The following is a 17,374-nucleotide window of genomic DNA, read 5'->3' on the forward strand; positions in this document are numbered from 1 at the left end:
GAAATGTTCTCTGTTAGCCAGTATGGCATTTTTTCAGTTGTGGTAACAGATTCAGGATTTGTGGGGATTGGAGTGGGGGACAGAAGCCAGTGTTTTGCCTTTGTGATGTGTTTATCAGCTGGATCATCTTAGTTTCCTTCATTTTCTTTGTAGATCCTGTAGTTTATCATGTTTCTCTCTGCTGTGGTAGCCCCAAACAGACTTTCACTTGTGTCTCCTATTTATAGAAGCCCATCAAGTCTTCTATTCATAAAACTCAAGATTACTTCTCTTTCCAGTCCTTACTGATAATAGGCAAAGCCACCTCTTCTGCCACACAGGTTTAAGTATCAAGTTCAGATGATATTTTAATTAGTTACATTTCAAAGGACATGAACTTCTATGAAGCTTCTGGAATACATATATGTGTGTATAAATAACACACACAATCAAATTTTCATCCATTGCCAACGAAGTAGACAGAAGCATACCTGCATTGTGCAGAAATCACAGATGAATCAGTGGTCTAACAGGTATGATTGAATTATAGTTGAAAAGGAGTTTTATTCTACTTTGATCTACAGAAAATCTATATTTTCAACAATTCCATTCAGTTTTGGAGAGAATTCTTCCTAGATGTTTTCCTTGAATTTCATGTCCGACGTATGGTTTCTTGTTCATACACTTTTTCCCTCAGTACTCAACTTGTTGAAAGCTATTGAGAATGTCAGTCTTCATAAGATGAGACAGTGCTTGATAAAGCTTGTTGTTTCTAGTACTAGTTGTTTACCCAGTTCTGCTGGACTTGTTAATTCACAAAAAGTCAGATCTGTTTAATGGATTCATTTCAGATTAGTTTCAGGCCGTGCATATGATGTTCATTAAAAAAATATATACTTAAATATCTCATGCCTAGTTTAGTCTGAGCAGGGAGACCTCCAAAAAATGTGCAAAAATGTGCTTGCCTATCCTAGAGCCTTAGAGATTCATTGACTTTTTTTTTCTTTTCTTTTTTTCTTTTTTTTTTTTTTTTTTTTTTTTTTTTTTTTTTTTTTTTTTTTTTTTTTTTGTAAAATACGTTGTTCATACACATTCCAAAACCCCTTTATCCCTCTTAGAATGTCTACCAACACAGAGCTTGTTTTTCACCAAAGAGTGAAGAAACAGTTGAAGATGCCGCCTTTGCCATTTTTGACTGTTTTCAAGAGTTTCAAAGGATCTTCCATAGACATCACTCTGTAAAGCTCTTCCACACTATTACTTATGAGGCACAGGTGCATCATGACAGCAGTGTGAATAGGGAGTGCATCTCAAAGAGAAGACTGTGCCTCTAAATTGAGTAATTCCTCTTTTCTTTTCATAGTTCATCCGTGTCAGTGGGCCAGCAGATGCCATTGAAAAAATAAAACCTTATGCTTACCCTGCTTTTTTGTGTAATCTTGAGATGATTTATAAATCTGCATGAGTTATAAATCTGCAATTACTAGCTAAAATTCAGACTTCGAGCTGTCAGCCAAGATTGTCATGTTCAAGCTTGTGACCCATTATTTAACTTGTTAAAAGGGACAACAGCTCAGATTATCCTTTTAAAACAAGAGTGCCACCAGCTTGTGATGGTAAGCTTGTATGCGATATATACTGCTCTACATCTGGAGCTGTCTAAAGAAGAACAAGCTCTTCTCTTTCTCCATGGTGGTGGTGGTAGATGTTGCAATCTTTGTAGAATTTCTTAGAATTAAGTTTTTAGTTCATTTATTTTTCTGTAACTTTTTAGTGCTTTTTGTTTTAAACCCAAAGCAAAAGTACAAAGTGGTATTTATTGTTTATTGTTTGAGGATATAATGCAGTTAACAGCAAACAAGCAAAGCATTTTCTAGTTTGCTTGGTTGCTTTAAAATAAATTTATTTCCTGGCCAGATATTTGGATTTTTTTCTTCTGATATTTGCACTGCAAGAGGAGAAATGTACCCACATTTGCAGCTTTAACTTTAACCACAATGATTTCTGCATTCTGCTCTGTGCATCATTTTACCATCTGCATCTAGTTAATGTTCTTTATGAGACCAAACTCCTTTAGCACAAGCATACCTGCTGTAATATTCAATAGCATCCATACCAAGCAATATTCAGCTCCCAATGAACACAAGGGCACTTGAATGAAGGGCATTCATTGACTCTGAAAGAAGGAATCAGGCTCATACTGATCTCAGGATTTTAGAGCTGTGAGTGTATAAACATGTGTGCTAATTATATGTGTATGAGTGTGTATACAGTATGTGAAAATACGCATAGACATATGCCTGAAAGCAAATTAAATTTTACCATAAAGTTATGTTTTGTATCACTGGAAAAACAAAAAAAAAAGCAACAAAAATAGAACTGTTGGAAAGGCAAAAGGTGACTTTTCCTTCTCTAACTTTTAAATCAAATAACCTGTTATCTCCATATTATTGTTCTGAAGTAGTGCTGTGCTATCAGACAGGAACAGAAGTATCTGGTCTGTGTTATGAATAAGTATATTGCTGTCTTTCTAATGAAATGTTAGCGTTAAAAGTGTATATTTTAATAATTTATTTCAAGTATTTAAACCCTTTCTTGAAAAAAATTATGTGGGGTGTTGTAAGCATTTTGCAGTGTGTTAGAGAGCTCTGGAGTACAAGAAGAAGTCAGATTTTAATTTTTTAGGATGACTTATTTTTCATGTAGTTAAAGATCAGGAAGGTACCAAGAATGATTTCTAAGTGTTACGCTCATTATAGAAGTTCAGCTTCCTTCTACAAGATGTTGTTTTTATGACACAAAAGTGTGTCATAAAAAATTAACATTTAGTTATAACAAGGAGATGTTTTTATTTCACTTAACATCTGCAGCAGATGTGAAATATGTAATTATTTTTTTTAAAAGACTCCATAACTTTCATGATTCTTTTGTTTGGCACATCTTTCTTCTATTGGGCATTTTAGACAATTGATAAGCATTATTCAGTGGCATATGGTCTGAGTCTGACGTGCTTTGAAAAGAGTACAGAGTACTAATAATGAGGATTCTGTGAAAATGGGAAAACCAGCACAACAGATATGCTTTGAGAAAGTATGGGTTTTTAGCATCTTGAAACAATATATCACACTCAAAGGGACAGAATTGGGCTGCACAATCTGTTAGCTCATTCTTGTCCAATCTGGTCTCCTCCTTTCTTTTGGAGCCAGCATTGTCATCAACTTGCTGAATTATACTCTGACTGGAATGTATTTCAGGCACAGGGTAATGTATCTACTTAAATGGAATCCTATCTTTCTACAAAAGCTTTTTAAGTATAATAAATTTTAAAAATAAAAAAAGTTCTATTAGCTTAAAGTAAATGGTTCAACAGTTTACATATGTGCAAGAACAAAGAAAATGACTACTTACTAGTCTGAGAGAAATCTAGCTTGTTCAGAGATTAGAATATACAAGATTGAAATAGACTATTTTTCTATAATAAATATTTTGCAATACCGTATTGTGCAGTAAATATTTCTTGGTTTTCAAAGCTTTTTAGTAAAAAGGTGAAACCCTAGTCAAAGTGATGCTACAGGAGAGCGCAGAAGGGGGGGATTTTTATGTTCATCAGGAGATTTGTAAAAAGAGCATAAGCATCTCTGTATGGGCCCAATCCTGCCTGTGTTGGAGCCCAGCCCTCCTTGCAATAGGTTCCCCGAATCAGTGTGTTCACGGTGTTCTGTGTTGTTGGTTTGTTTGTTTGTTGTGTGTGTTTGTTTTATGTCAGTAGGATGTACTTTCCTTATTTTTAAAATATGTTTTCTGTAATTCTTTTACCTTTTTCTTTCCCCCCCCCCCCAAAAAAGAGCAAATGAAGTTGTTACGCTGTAGAAACATTTGACTTGTTTTATAGTCGTGATGGTGTGTCTGTTTCTCCTTAATGAAACTATTAATTACACCAGCATTTCTTAATTAAATATATATATATATATTATTGTTTTAAAAGGATAAGATTCTTAAAACTAAATTGATGTAAAAGTGAGTTATGTTTTTAAATAAACTGTCATGAGAATTTTAAGCCTTGGATTGTGCCTATGGGTAAAATAGTTGTGTTTATTACACTGATTTATGTGAAAGTAAGAGGTCAGCTAAAAATGACTAGGATTCCCTGCTGCTAAAATGACAGGATAGTAGTACATGCGCCAGCTCTCCTGCTAAGGGTTTTTTAGTTTTCTTGTGGTAAATTACACTGCTTCGCAGGTATGACTAACAGCACCACAGGCCACTGCTGTAATACAAGTCAGAGGGAAAAAAAAGACAACCACTGCTGATTGTAAAAGCAAGAACATCTTTGAATAAATTCCCAACTGTGTGAATTTAGGATGTTATATGCTGGAAGCTACATGACAAAAAGGTTTAGCTCAGGTTCTGTGCTGAAATAAACTAACTCTGTAAAACTGCTTATGCTGTAGGAGTGGTCTAATTGCTTATAGATGAATCCAAATCAGCTAATTGGATCATGGTATTTTCTAGAGAAAAAGGGATTTTATTCATTATTTTCCCAATATCAAGTTCTGCTTACATGAATAATGAGATGAATGTCATTGTAACTGATTTGTTCCCTTACTTTAAAGATGTGATTGTCATAAGGTGATGATTCTTTCTGGGGAGGATAAAAATTTAATTTTTAAATCAATTTAATTTTTAAAAGCTATTCAATATCTTTTGTCAATTTTTAAGCACAGAGATTAAGTAAATTATAAATGAGTTTATGTTTCCATGTCTTTTCCTGATATTTCCTGGTGCTGTTTTCCACTTTTTATCTGATTTCTTCGTCTCTGAAATGTATACATAAAACTCTTATTTCTCAGTGTCTATCTAAGCACTATGCTAATACTACTTCATAAGTCTGTGTGGGGGAATGGGAGGGGAGGAGGGAGAGAGAAGAGCTTTAATACAATTGAATATATGGTTACTCATATAGCTGATCAACTACAGTTACTGTTACGTGGTCATAACTGTAAAGAAAAGCAGTACATAGATTCTCATTTTATCCAGTTATTTTTTTGTCTCAGAAGTAGAAGTCTTTAAGATGGGTCATAATTAATGTTGTCTACACTACAATCACAGCTACACGCTCACTAGAGAAATCAAAAGTTTGCTGATTTTTATCTAGAGAGATAGACTTTATCCTTTAACATATCCTCCTTTCATTTAGTTCTTTTTATTCTCTTCTGCTTACGTACCCCGCTTGTTGTTTCCCTTTCCAAACAGACTTATTCCCTCTTCACTTCCCAGTCTATTGCTTTTTTCTTACAGCTTCCTTTCCTTTCAAAGTTTTATAGTCCTCTCTTCTGTGCATCCTTTTCTCGTACACGTGCCAGGACACAGGATAGCATAAAGAACATCCAGACAGCTGCATTACAAGAGAAAATGAAGTTTTGGGACTTTCATTAGTTAGTTCTGACTGATTGGACAAAGCCAAAACTTAAATAATATTTTTGTAAATTTAGTTCTTTGTTAGTATCCTGTTTCAGTCACCGTTACTTCAACAAATCCTTTGTACTACTTTAATACTCTGTATACTCTGCTTTTTTTGTAACTTTAAGGGATGCTACATGTTAATTGGGCTTAAGTACAGGGGCAGTTGTATTAATATTAAGGTCTGACAATTATAAAACCTAGAAAACATTCAGAGAAACTCACAGTTGTGAGCTTCAGAAGTGCAACATCTCAGAGTCAAAGTGGAAATGATATTATATCACTGCAGTTGCACAGGTATGAAAACTCAGTGCTTCGTGATACTCAGTTGAGCTTAAACATTTTTCTTTTAAAAAGATTACTTTAAAGACTATTTTTCTTAATCTTGGCTATACGTTCTAGGTTAACTATGAAAAATGCCTATAAGTATGCAATATCACTATGCCACTGCTGGTGGCACCAGGAAACCACTAATAAGAGATGAGATTTGAAAGTTCCTGGCTATAACTATATGAAAATCACATAACATAATAAATGGGCTTTGAAATACGACAATGGAAAGAGTATTGAGGGGTAAAGTCACTAAGGAAGACAAAGTTAGAAAGCTTGTGTTTAGTACTTGTGAGGTGCTTTTCATAGAAGTAGTCTACAGAAATACTTGAGTTTATTGCGGAACTTATTACATGAAAATTTTGGCAAGAAATGTAGAGAGTAGTTAAAAGGTTTCCAGATAGTCATAGACATGAAATCAGGATTCGGGGGGGAGGGGGGGGAGGGGGAGGGGAGGGTGGAGGAGAAGTAGAAAAATTAACTTTTTATCTAAACTTCTAAGTTCCAAATATTTTCTAAGTGTTGGATTTTGCTACTGGATTTGAATCTGTAAATTACAAACTCACTCTCAAAATATTACCTCGAATTTGCATTTCAGCATGTGAATCTAGAACTCTGTTCATGGATAGTAATTATTGAATTATCTAATTGTAGAAACGTGTCTATCTTTTCATAGGCACGAGAAAACTGAATTTATTTTTCAGGATTATATTACTGGTTGCATGGATTTCCTGTATTTTTATACCAGAAATTATGTTAGACTAGCACAGAGCAGAATACACAGCATTTATAGACCTGTCCCAAAGTTTTTCTCATTTTCATTTCCTTATCCATTCTGCTAAGTGTACCAATAAAGTCACCTATCTTTCCCCCACTCTTAATGTAGTATTTGATTTTTTTAGGCTGAAAAAGACTGTTCAAAGAGCAGACCGTGTTTTCCCATGTGTGTAAACAGTTGAGCAAATTATCTTTGCTATAAAAATAAGATAACATTAACACTGAAAGTTTAAAAATGTCTGAGTATTCTGTTTTAAAAATATGTAATTATTTGCTCTGTTTCAGATGAATGACATTATAGGGACAGTTAGAGATTCAAATTTGAAGCTGACTCTCGCTTTTGGAATTGGCATGCACCATGCTGGTCTGCATGAGAGAGACAGGAAAACTGTGGAAGAATTGTTTGTGAACTGTAAAATCCAGGTATGTTTGTTCTTTGAATCCTACCATAATGAGTTTTACATGGAATTTTAAAAGTTGGCTTTTTGTTACATATACCTCATTAATCTTTCTTTCTCTTTTAGGTTCTTATTGCTACAAGCACATTAGCTTGGGGTGTAAATTTTCCAGCTCATTTAGTAATTGTTAAAGGAACAGAATACTATGATGGAAAAACAAGGCGTTATGTGGATTATCCCATTACAGGTACTGACATAAATTATGGGAATGCTCATATGCTGAAATTTATTTCAAGTATATGCAAATGATCTGAATTATTTAGTATCGAACCAATGAGAATACCTAAATTAGGTAGAGGCTAAAATTTGTTAGGACACGTTTCTTTGTTTAATGTGAGCTGTAAGATGACTCTGAAGGTTTTATGTGATAAAGTTTCCATTTTGTAAATCTTTTTTCCTTTTCAAGTACTGTTAATGCATACCATTCAAAATAAAGGGACAATACAGAGTTATATTAAGATGTCCAGTAATTTGCATAAAAGGAAGATTTCTCACAAATAATAGTTCTTCATTTTTGAAACATTTTTCTAAAATAAAAATAGATTTTTAGCAATGAACTTACCTGTGGTACAAAAAATGAGTTATACTTGTATGAGAACATAAAATTTATGTCATTACTTGACAGTATAAAAAAATTTTAGCTAGTGTAGTATCTTCAGTAATGCTTCAAAATTAATCAGCTTAATTAAATGTTTGAATTCCTGGTTTGGCAGAGAGTTCTATTGCTTCCTACCCTCCAGCAATTTCCACCTTTTCATAGTCTGCTCTGCAGTGCTTTCAACAAGCTTAGGAAACTGAACACTTGAGGAACTTATTTCAGAGTTCAGACAGGGAGAATATTTGTCTGGATGGTACTAAGCTTGAAGAATGAAGACAAGCTAAATTTATTCCAGGTTTCCTGTTCTGTTTTCTCTTCTTTTTTCATAAGAGAAAGTTTGTTAAATGATCCAGTACTGTGCCAGAGATATGTACACCTAAAGACAATCTAAGTGTTATCTGTAATACAGAGATCTTGCATCCTTTTAGCCACACATCTTTTTTGCAAGAGAAGCTTACTAGTGAAAAAAGTTCGAACTGAAAATATACAAGTTACTTCTCTGAATAACCCATAATGGTGTTAATTTAGTGGTTAGTGGTCTTCAGGAAACTTGAGGTCTATTTCCAATCTATTTCTCTTGTACAAGGATTCTGTTATGACCTAGGAGCATGAACACTTGCATTTTGTGACAGACCAGCTCATATAAACCCCGTACAAACAGCCTCTTTACAGAACTAGTATCTCATACATCCTGACTGGAAGAGCAGTGGCAACTGACTTTATTAGTGAATAGGGAAAAATGCTGAGGAAAGAAACCATCTCATATTTTAGATTTCACGTTGAATCTAAGGGATTGTAATAGAGAGTAAATAGTAAAATAATGTTTTTAAAAGAAATTGGAAACTTGGTGAGCACTGGAGCCTTACTGTGCTGTTCTAGAAATATTTTGTACAAGTATGCACAAAGGCTTTAGGAAAGGTTTATGCTTTCATTGTCTATTACCTTTTTGATCTGAGATTACCTGCATAGTGGAGGTTGCTCAGTTCTTGAGTTTTATATAAGACTTCTTAGGAAAACTAACAGAAGTTACCATCTATGATTTAGATTTTGTTATCTGCACTGCAACAGAATGTGTAGATTCCTTATTTTATGAAGAAACACGTGCTGTGGTTTGGAGCACTTTCTAGAGACTATTCATGTATTTGGAAGTCATATGGATAGGTAATACAGTTTTTCAGCAGTGCTTAAATGAAAATTTAAAGTTTTGTTTGGAAATATTTCCAAATGTTCACAATACTGTCTTTAGTGCAGCCCTCAAATATGCTTTTTCTGTTCCATCATTAACTTGGCTTCTCCCTGCTGAACTTGCCTTTTTGTATTAGGGATGTTTTGACTACAAGGAAGCAGCAGAGTGCAGAATGAATTATTCTGGTGTGCTCAGTAATTTCAAAATAAGTAAAAACGCTTCTTTCAGTGAAGTCAGAGGTTTTGTGGAGGTCCTTCTCTCAATTTCCAGACATTTACTCAGCCATTTGGATAGTATTTGGCATTTGGAGAGTTTAGTTAAAACTCTCTAAAAAAAAAAGCAGCAAAAAAGTAGCATTGAGTCAATAGAAAAAGATTTGGAATAATTTGGAATAATTATGTAGGGGAATATTGGCAAAAATCGCATCCTGACTTTTTTTCTTTTTTTTTTTTTTTTTTTTTTTTTTTTTTTTTGTAAATCCATTTTCTATGTGGTATTATGCAGAATTTCAATCACCATACTAGAATAACAAGAAGTTTCATCTACCCCTGTAGGTGTATGACACCTATTCAGAAATCCAATTTTCCGACTAGTTCCATTTTATGTTTTGTGTTGCTTCTAGATTTACAAAATGAATAAAATTATTTTAAAAAATTAGTGTCTAATGTAGTTTATGTGTATAACAAGTCAAAGTGCACTGAAAACTTTTGTTTATTAACAGCAGCTGTTTCTCCAGTCATTGTCCATTCCTATGTCATATTCTATACTTTCTGGCTTGTCCTTTTTCAGCCACAATACACAGATGTCCACTGGGCCAAAAAGGTTACTTTGCTTCTCAGGCCAAATAAATTCTTTTTTAAAATGCTAGGTTCTTCAAACTACATACCCTGCGGGTATCAAAGATCTCACAGAATGCACAAAACATAAGTTTTAACATAACATAATATAACATTCCTGTCGTTTCTTCCAACTTAAATGCTGAAGGCACCAGAAAGAGATCGGAGCTCTGTTTAGAGGGACAAAGAAAGGCCTATGCTGATGCACTTCTCAGATTATGAGAGAGACTGATAAATGATAAGCATACCTGTACTGGTGGGCAGTTAGAAAGTTGAGCATATTTCATTCAAACTGGTATTTTCTGTGTCTCTAGAGATCACTAACTGACTAGTATTTGCAGGTAGAGTGGTATAGGTAAGCTTTAACCTTATCAGCTTTTAAATTTGTGTATTGTGATCCAGGAACAACATATGATATGAAACCCTCTCTACTTGAGTACTTGTAACAAATACAGTTTGTCCTGAAGTTTGAGTAGCAGATATCATAGCTGTCAAGAATTAGAATTTCCCATTACCATTTTTTTCCTCTAAAACATTAAAAACCAAGGAAATTATATACAGCAAAAAGGCTTGTATTGTATAGTGAAGGCAAGTACTAGAAATTTAGGAAATTATATGCATTTGCCATTGTAGGCTTCACGAGTTCTCTTATCATTAATTTCCTGATATCAAATTAGGGATGTATGTGAAATGGAGGGAGAATAGGAGAAATTTATACTAGATGTAGGCCTGGATAGTATAGCAATGAGTAGTCTTCAAGTATGCAAGAAGACAGTCCAGACCAGAAAGAGGTCCATTATAAATCCGTGAGTTGGGAAAAAAATCAGCTATGTCAAAACCAATAGAGCATAAAAGGCCAAATAAATAAATAAATAAATAAATCTTTTACTACACATTATATAGAAATGAATACTTTTATTTCTACATTTTAGTTAAATTCATTTGCTTTATATGTTTTTGTTTCTCTGGCAGATGTACTTCAGATGATGGGGCGTGCAGGCAGACCACAATTCGATAACCAAGGCAAAGCTGTAATTCTAGTTCATGATATCAAGAAAGACTTCTACAAAAAATTTCTGTATGAACCTTTCCCAGTGGAATCCAGGTAAAGTTGAAGCAATCAGAAAAGCTAATGAAACTGTCAACAGTAATACACATGAGGGATACAGAAAAATAAAACATTCTTCATATCTTCTATGTATCAGAGTCATAGAGTAAAATCATTAAAGAAAATAATGTTATCCATCCTTCTTTCCTTTCTTCCATGAGTCCTGATGCGCTGTTGGACTCCTTAATTCATTTCCAGATAATATTACAAACACTTCTCTGCTACTGGTTGTTGTCTCAAACAATAAACTGTTCTTCAAGGCAAGTGTGCGGGACAACTACTTGTGATTCCCACAACTCTCTGAAATTCTATTACAAATTCCTAATGTGGGGAAAAAAAAAATTCCACTTAGCACAAAAGGCTAGAGGTTAAACTTCATCAAAATAATAGCTAGTTAGAAAAGCAACACAATTAAAAGGTTTATGGTATATCCAGATTACATGGCACTAGGATAAACCAGAAAATCTACTCATAAGAAAGTAAAAAGTTTTTGTAGATAACAAAATCATATCTCTAGTATAACAGTCACATCATGTTCCTCTTTGGAATATTGTAGCTATTCCATACTTCTCATAGGTCATTTTGTGTTTATATATTTAGTAGTATTAGCAATTAGACATATTATATCCTTCACAATATAAAAACAATATTTGATGAACTTTCAGATGAAGGTTCACATGTTGATAGTAATCTCATTAAGTTTTGTGTAAGTTGTGATCTGATTGACTTAGAGGGTTGTACTGCTCTTTTATGATCATCAAAGATACTTGAAGAGCTTCATAGCTTCAAAGATGAACTCTGGAGAGCTTTTTTTTTTTTCTTTTTTCTTTTTTTTTTTTTGAAGTATTTTAGTTTTGGAATGCTTTCTCATCTTGTTGTACCAGAGAGCAGATTTATCAGCTCTGTGTAGTACTTCCAATGTTTAAAATTAAATTTCGGATTTTTTTAATTACAGATTTTTTCTATTAGGGATTGTCTATGCATTAATTGTAAGACTTGAGTACACAACTTGTATGACAGGCCTTGTGCTTTCACTGGTCCTGGGTTTGAAAAACAGCACTCGTTCCTAATTATTGTTTACTTTTGGCAATAGGAAAAGAACAGTAAGAAAAGTAAAAGGATTATAATACAGGAAAAATCAGGCTAATCTTTAAAGATATTTACCATTCCCTGACTGAACTGCAGCCAGGCATGATCTCATTAGATCTCCAAGAGAAGGTCTTTGTTCCATTTGATGAAACTAAAATAGCATTTTACTCTGTAAGAAACTTTCTGGGTAAAACCAGGTTTGTTTGCTTGTTTGTTTTCTCCCTACATTCAGTGAAGATGAAGAAAAATCTGGGGTAGCAATTTTGATGTAATTTTAATAGCCTCTCAAGTATCTGCCAGGTATTAGATAAGCCATTGCCACTGTTTCATTTCCTGTTTGTCTTTCTGTATGATTTTCTGTTGGATTAAACCAACACGATCATATGGTCAACATACAGCATTCAGAAGTTTATCACTGAGTAGCTCCATCTGAATGCATTCCATGAATTACTTAAACATGTGCATTCTTGGTCCAATCAAAAAATAATTTGAGCTTCATACCAATATCATGTAAAGAAGATGACTGACCTTGCAATTACATCCCGTCTTCCCTTCTTCTCTTCCTCTCTTTCTCTGGAAAATAAATATATTATATTTTCAGATTTAAAGTAATAAACCTTTTAATGCACAAGTCTACAAGCTGTATTTATTACCTGTCTCTGTGATTGTAAAGTTAGCAAAATCCTCTTGTTTCCTGTTCTTCAGCTTATTAGATGTGCTGGCTGACCACTTGAATGCTGAAATTGCTGCTGGAACTATTACTTCTAAGCAGGATGCAATGGATTATATCACTTGGACTTATTTCTTCCGACGACTTATAATGAACCCAACGTGAGTATAAAATACAAATGCAATTTAATCTAAAGGTAGCTTTAGGGTAGAGTTGATCCAGAGGTGATCCTGCTGTTGTTGGAGCCTGGAATAGTTAGCAGTCTCTACTGTATGAGTCTTACTGGCCCACACATGGAATAAAACTTGTGTGCACGATTTTTTTTCTCTAAATATAAATGCATTTTTGGCAGATAACTTATGTTACAATTTAGTAACAACTATAAAATAGCATTATTGAGAGGGCTATATCAGTATCCCTAAAATAAAACTGCAGATTATCACATTCTTTTAGATATTATATTTATAGTGTGTTACTTTTTTAACATTGATATGTTATGCCCAGTTTTCTAAAGAAAATCTACAAAGATTGAGTTTTGCTAATAAATAAGAGAATAGCTATCAGCTGTTTGTCTGTGATAAAGTTTACTTTCATTAGGGGTTCCTGGTGAAACCATGTGTGCAATATTTTCAGTGATTGATATCATCCTGCCTAGTTCCAGCTGGTATGCAGATCATTCTGAGCTGTTCCAGCAACTAGCCTGCCTTTGCCACAATATCGTTTCGGGTAAATGGTTTGTTATGTATCATGTGATCAATTACCCACCAAAATAGTGTGTCAAATACAGAATTAGGCATTTCTTGACAAATTAGAACATCATATTTCTGAAATCAAGCTACTGCTATAATGTTTGGGTGAAATTTCATTTGAGTTCTTACAGGCAAGTGATGCTGATACTTGCAGGTGAAAAAAGACAGAATAAAAACTTCCTCTAATTCTTTTTTTCTGTCTTCATTAGTTTTGAAGTCTACATCTAGCTCTGTTCTAAGAATATCCCACAGGACAGAATTTCCATCTAATCTTCTTAGGAAATTAAAAATGCAGTGTTAGAACTAACAAAATGAATAAATGTATGTGAAAGATGTTTCTGTCTGAGTGGAACAAACAGCTAAATTCTCTTTCATCTAGGTTAGATGAAGGTAAAGCTGTGATCCAAACCACAAATAATGTTGAAAGCTGCATATTCTTTTTTAGTATAAAGAATAAGTGATGTTATTTTAAAATGTCTTAATATTGCATTGCTCTACAAAAGTGTTGATTTATCTTCAGCAAGTTTTAATTATGTGGTGTCTGTGGTAAGTAGTATTTTAAGACAAAACATATGATTCATAGGTAAATGTAGAACGATCTTGTAGGCAAGCTCTCCCCAGTGTAAAAGAAGGTTCCCACTGAAATGGATTTGTTGTGTTCACTAATGGCTGTTTTGTCCCAGCGTATGCTTTAATGTGTAGTGTTACAGAAAGTTAAATGTGAAGTTATCTCAGTATCAATTTGTAAACGCGAGTTGTGCTGATCAGAGGGTGTTCTAAGGAAACTGGGAAAATCTAACCCATTATTTCATAGCGTTAAGCAAAGTCATTGTAGTGAAGGCAATATGAACAAATCTTGACTAGTCGTGTCCATAATGGCAGGATAGGAATGCAAAGTGAGTTTTCTAATGAATTTGGAGTATTTTATTGGAATACCACACAACCAGATTGGAACAGTTCACAAGTTTATCTGCTTTCCCCAGCATCTCATCCACACAGAAGTACTCAGCATTCCTTTTGTACTCAGTCATGCAGAGACAAAAATGAAGGACATTACTGACTGCTAGAGAGGTCATTTCTAGATACCAAGCACAAATGCAACAGATGTACACACTTTTCCTTTCTTTGATGTGTTAATAATTACTACAAAGGTTCATCCAAATTTACTAAACTTGCCATTTAGTAGCATTCCTGGACATACATGCTATATGTAGCATTTTAATTGAATCAGTGTTTAGATGAGATACATCAAAAGAAAACTGAAGAGTTTTATGAAATCAGTGCTGGTTAAGATAACTTGTAGTAAATTGCAGTCCAGTAATGGTATTTACTGTGCCATAAATGAATTTATGATATACTTGATAATTCCAGACAAGAACTGTTTGTGGTCCTTAATAGTTCAGACCTTTAGGTTATTTTTTCACAATGACTACATTTTGGTTTTAGTACTTACACAGTAGCTACTCAGAATGTTGACATTCTCTCCATCATGAAACAAGTTATTTTCCAGCAGCAGGTGACTGGCTGTACCTTAGTGGTAAATAAGTAATTCCCATATGCATGGTTGGTAAATTGCCTTGGGATTCTTTGGCATGAAAGGCATTGCATGTGATGCTGTAAATCTCTGAAATAATGGTCTTAGGTAATATGCAAAAGATTTATAATCTTATTTACTGCCAGTTTAAGCTACTTCTATATTAAAGCTGCGTAAACAAATCTAGGATCATTCTATTGCAAACCAGTACCATAAAGTGCCTTACTTACAATGTAAGTAATTTGAATTATATTATTTTATAAATACTAATTTACTTTTATGGTGAGATAAACATCAAAGTATCTTTTTGCTCTAAGTTGCTCGGTTTCATCTAGAGATGTAAAGAATTAAGATGTTTTTTGTGGCCCAGAAGATAATTTATTAGTCTTGTAATAACAACTTTATAAATAGTGTTGTTAAAAAAAAAAAAAAAATCTTTGTGTGATACAACACTTTTTTTCATCAAACCACTTAGTTTTCCTTTCTGATGAATTTCCATATCCTGCAGTCTGTGAAATGTATAGTTAAGAGGAGTAGTTGAGCTGTTGATTTGGGACAGTGAAGTAGCTGAGTGCTAGTTTCAATCAGTGGCACACTGAATACCCATGTGCATGCGTATGTTCAAAAGTTGATGTGCAAACAAGAAGGGTGGTTCAAATAAAACTGCTTAGCAAAGTGTATCAATTTCAGTATACAGAGGGTTTTTGTTGGTGTTTTTTTTCACTTCCCCAAAGCAATGTAGAGACTTTTGAATTTGTAGTTTAAGTCTGAGTTTCCATACTATTTCAGTCAAGAACTATAATGTGTTCTTCTTTCCACATACAACTTCAACCTTTATGTTCTCTACTTAGTCAAGATCATGTTTAAAGATTGATCAACTAAGTGCCTTGTTCTTTGAAAGGGTCTATTTTGAGAGGCTCATCTGTCATAGCTAGCAGACTGAAGATCTTCTTTCCTTGGCTGGAATTCCTTGACTGTTTCATTATTTTACCCCTATAAAAGATTATAATCTGCAACATTCTACAAAAGAAAAATTGCTATGGGAAACGTTTTCTGTAAATCAGGTTATATTTTCCAGATACATATGCAGTAAAAGGGAAATAGAAATTTACAACATATGTTAAGCTGGGCAGAATCAGCTTTCATCTGGAATGTTAATTTTTAGATGTTCTGAGAACTTACATCATACCACTCTTAAAATGTGTGGGCTTTTATGTATTTTTATATGTGTGTGTATGTTTACATTAGTACTGGTAAAATTAATTTTCTGTGTAAATTTCTTCTGAGAACTTGAAAGAAATATTAATTCTGGCGATTATTAATGTTTTTCACTTTGTTGCAGCCTTTTATTATTTATATGAAAGAATGTATTGTGAACTATAACTAAATGAAATCATCTCAGACTTACACTGTTATCAGTAATCATACATTTATATTTTACTCTAAATTTTCTTTCTTCACTATAATTAGCTGAGAGTGTCCAATACAAGTTGATCTCAAATTAATGCCTCCTACTTATTTCCATGACAACTATAAAAGATACAAGGAGCATAACAACACATCTGAAAAAGCAAATTCTCAGCTACCAAACTCTATTTTATAACATTAGCTGTACATTTTCACCAGCAATGAGCAAGAGCCTGTATGCCACACTCATAAAAATCTGTACCAGCAGAGCTGACCTGTTCATAGCCATTATGATGGTGTCGTTGCTAGCAAAATGTTGCCTATGCAATCAATTTTTCATTGGCTCAAACAGAGGAAATCAGAAGGCATTAAATCTGGTCTGTACAGTGAACGTGATAGAACAGTCCGGCCAAGACTGTCAATGCATTCCTTGGTCTTCAAACTGATGAGAGGCATGGCATTGTTGGGCTGCTAGAGAAAGGTTGTCTTCTCTGGCCTGACTCTGAAAGTTCAGTCCTTCAGCTTCGTCAGTGTTGTGATGTAGTGATCAGAGTTGACTGGTTGTGTAGTTTCCAGGAAATCCAGAAGGATCATCTCTTTCCTACCCAAAAAAGACAGTGCACGTCATTTTACTTAATGAGGGCTATGTCTTCAACTTTTTCTTCATTGGGGTGTTCAGGTCAGCGCTCCATGGACTGCTTTTTTGACTCTCACTAGTAGTGGTGACGCCACATCATCTTTTCATCATTATGATGTAAAGTGTCCATCCAGGAAACTGTCACCTTCAGCTTTGTATTGCTTCAATAGGTTCTGACAAACTTGCATACAGTGTTATTTCAGCTCCCATGTGAGCATTTTGGTGAACCACCTGTCTCAAACTTTGCAATATTTCAATGTTGGCATCATCATTTCTAATGCACTAAAGCTGAAATTCAGGTCTGTATGCAATTCCCTTGCCATAATCTGCTGATTCGTGTAGATGAGCTGACTGAGACATTCTTCATTTTGTGGTATGACAGTTGTGCATGGCCACTTAGAACACAGCCTGTCTTTCACATTGCTGATGCCACTGCTGAAATACATTACCTACCACCTCACTGTGTAGACATCTACTGTTTGGTCTCCATAAACATTCAACAGCTGACAATGTGTGTAAATGGATACAGTTTTTTTCAACATGGTGAAAGTCAATG

The 17,374-nt window shown here is 34.2% G+C and overlaps 1 protein-coding gene and 1 long non-coding RNA gene across 3 annotated transcripts in view; one reads left to right on the plus strand and one right to left on the minus strand.

Annotated features, from left to right (window-relative positions):
- The window catches only part of ASCC3 (activating signal cointegrator 1 complex subunit 3), a 247,601-nt gene that overhangs the window by 185,744 nt on the left and 44,483 nt on the right, over nt 1-17,374 (plus strand). For both annotated transcript variants that reach the window (XM_015858848.1, XM_015858850.1), the window contains exons 31-34: nt 6,832-6,969; nt 7,071-7,191; nt 10,597-10,729; nt 12,527-12,652. In XM_015858848.1, the coding sequence (XP_015714334.1) occupies nt 6,832-6,969; nt 7,071-7,191; nt 10,597-10,729; nt 12,527-12,652 (518 nt within the window). The remainder of the gene's footprint in view (nt 1-6,831; nt 6,970-7,070; nt 7,192-10,596; nt 10,730-12,526; nt 12,653-17,374) is intronic.
- On the minus strand, nt 10,723-12,569 carry LOC107311927. Its single transcript, XR_001554301.2, has 3 exons — nt 12,475-12,569; nt 12,350-12,394; nt 10,723-11,053 (listed from the first exon to the last, which is right to left on the minus strand). It is a non-coding gene; the product is annotated as an uncharacterized LOC107311927 (long non-coding RNA).

The sequence above is a fragment of the Coturnix japonica genome, chromosome 3 (genome assembly GCF_001577835.2).
Source record: "Coturnix japonica isolate 7356 chromosome 3, Coturnix japonica 2.1, whole genome shotgun sequence".
Classification (NCBI taxonomy): domain Eukaryota; kingdom Metazoa; phylum Chordata; class Aves; order Galliformes; family Phasianidae; genus Coturnix; species Coturnix japonica.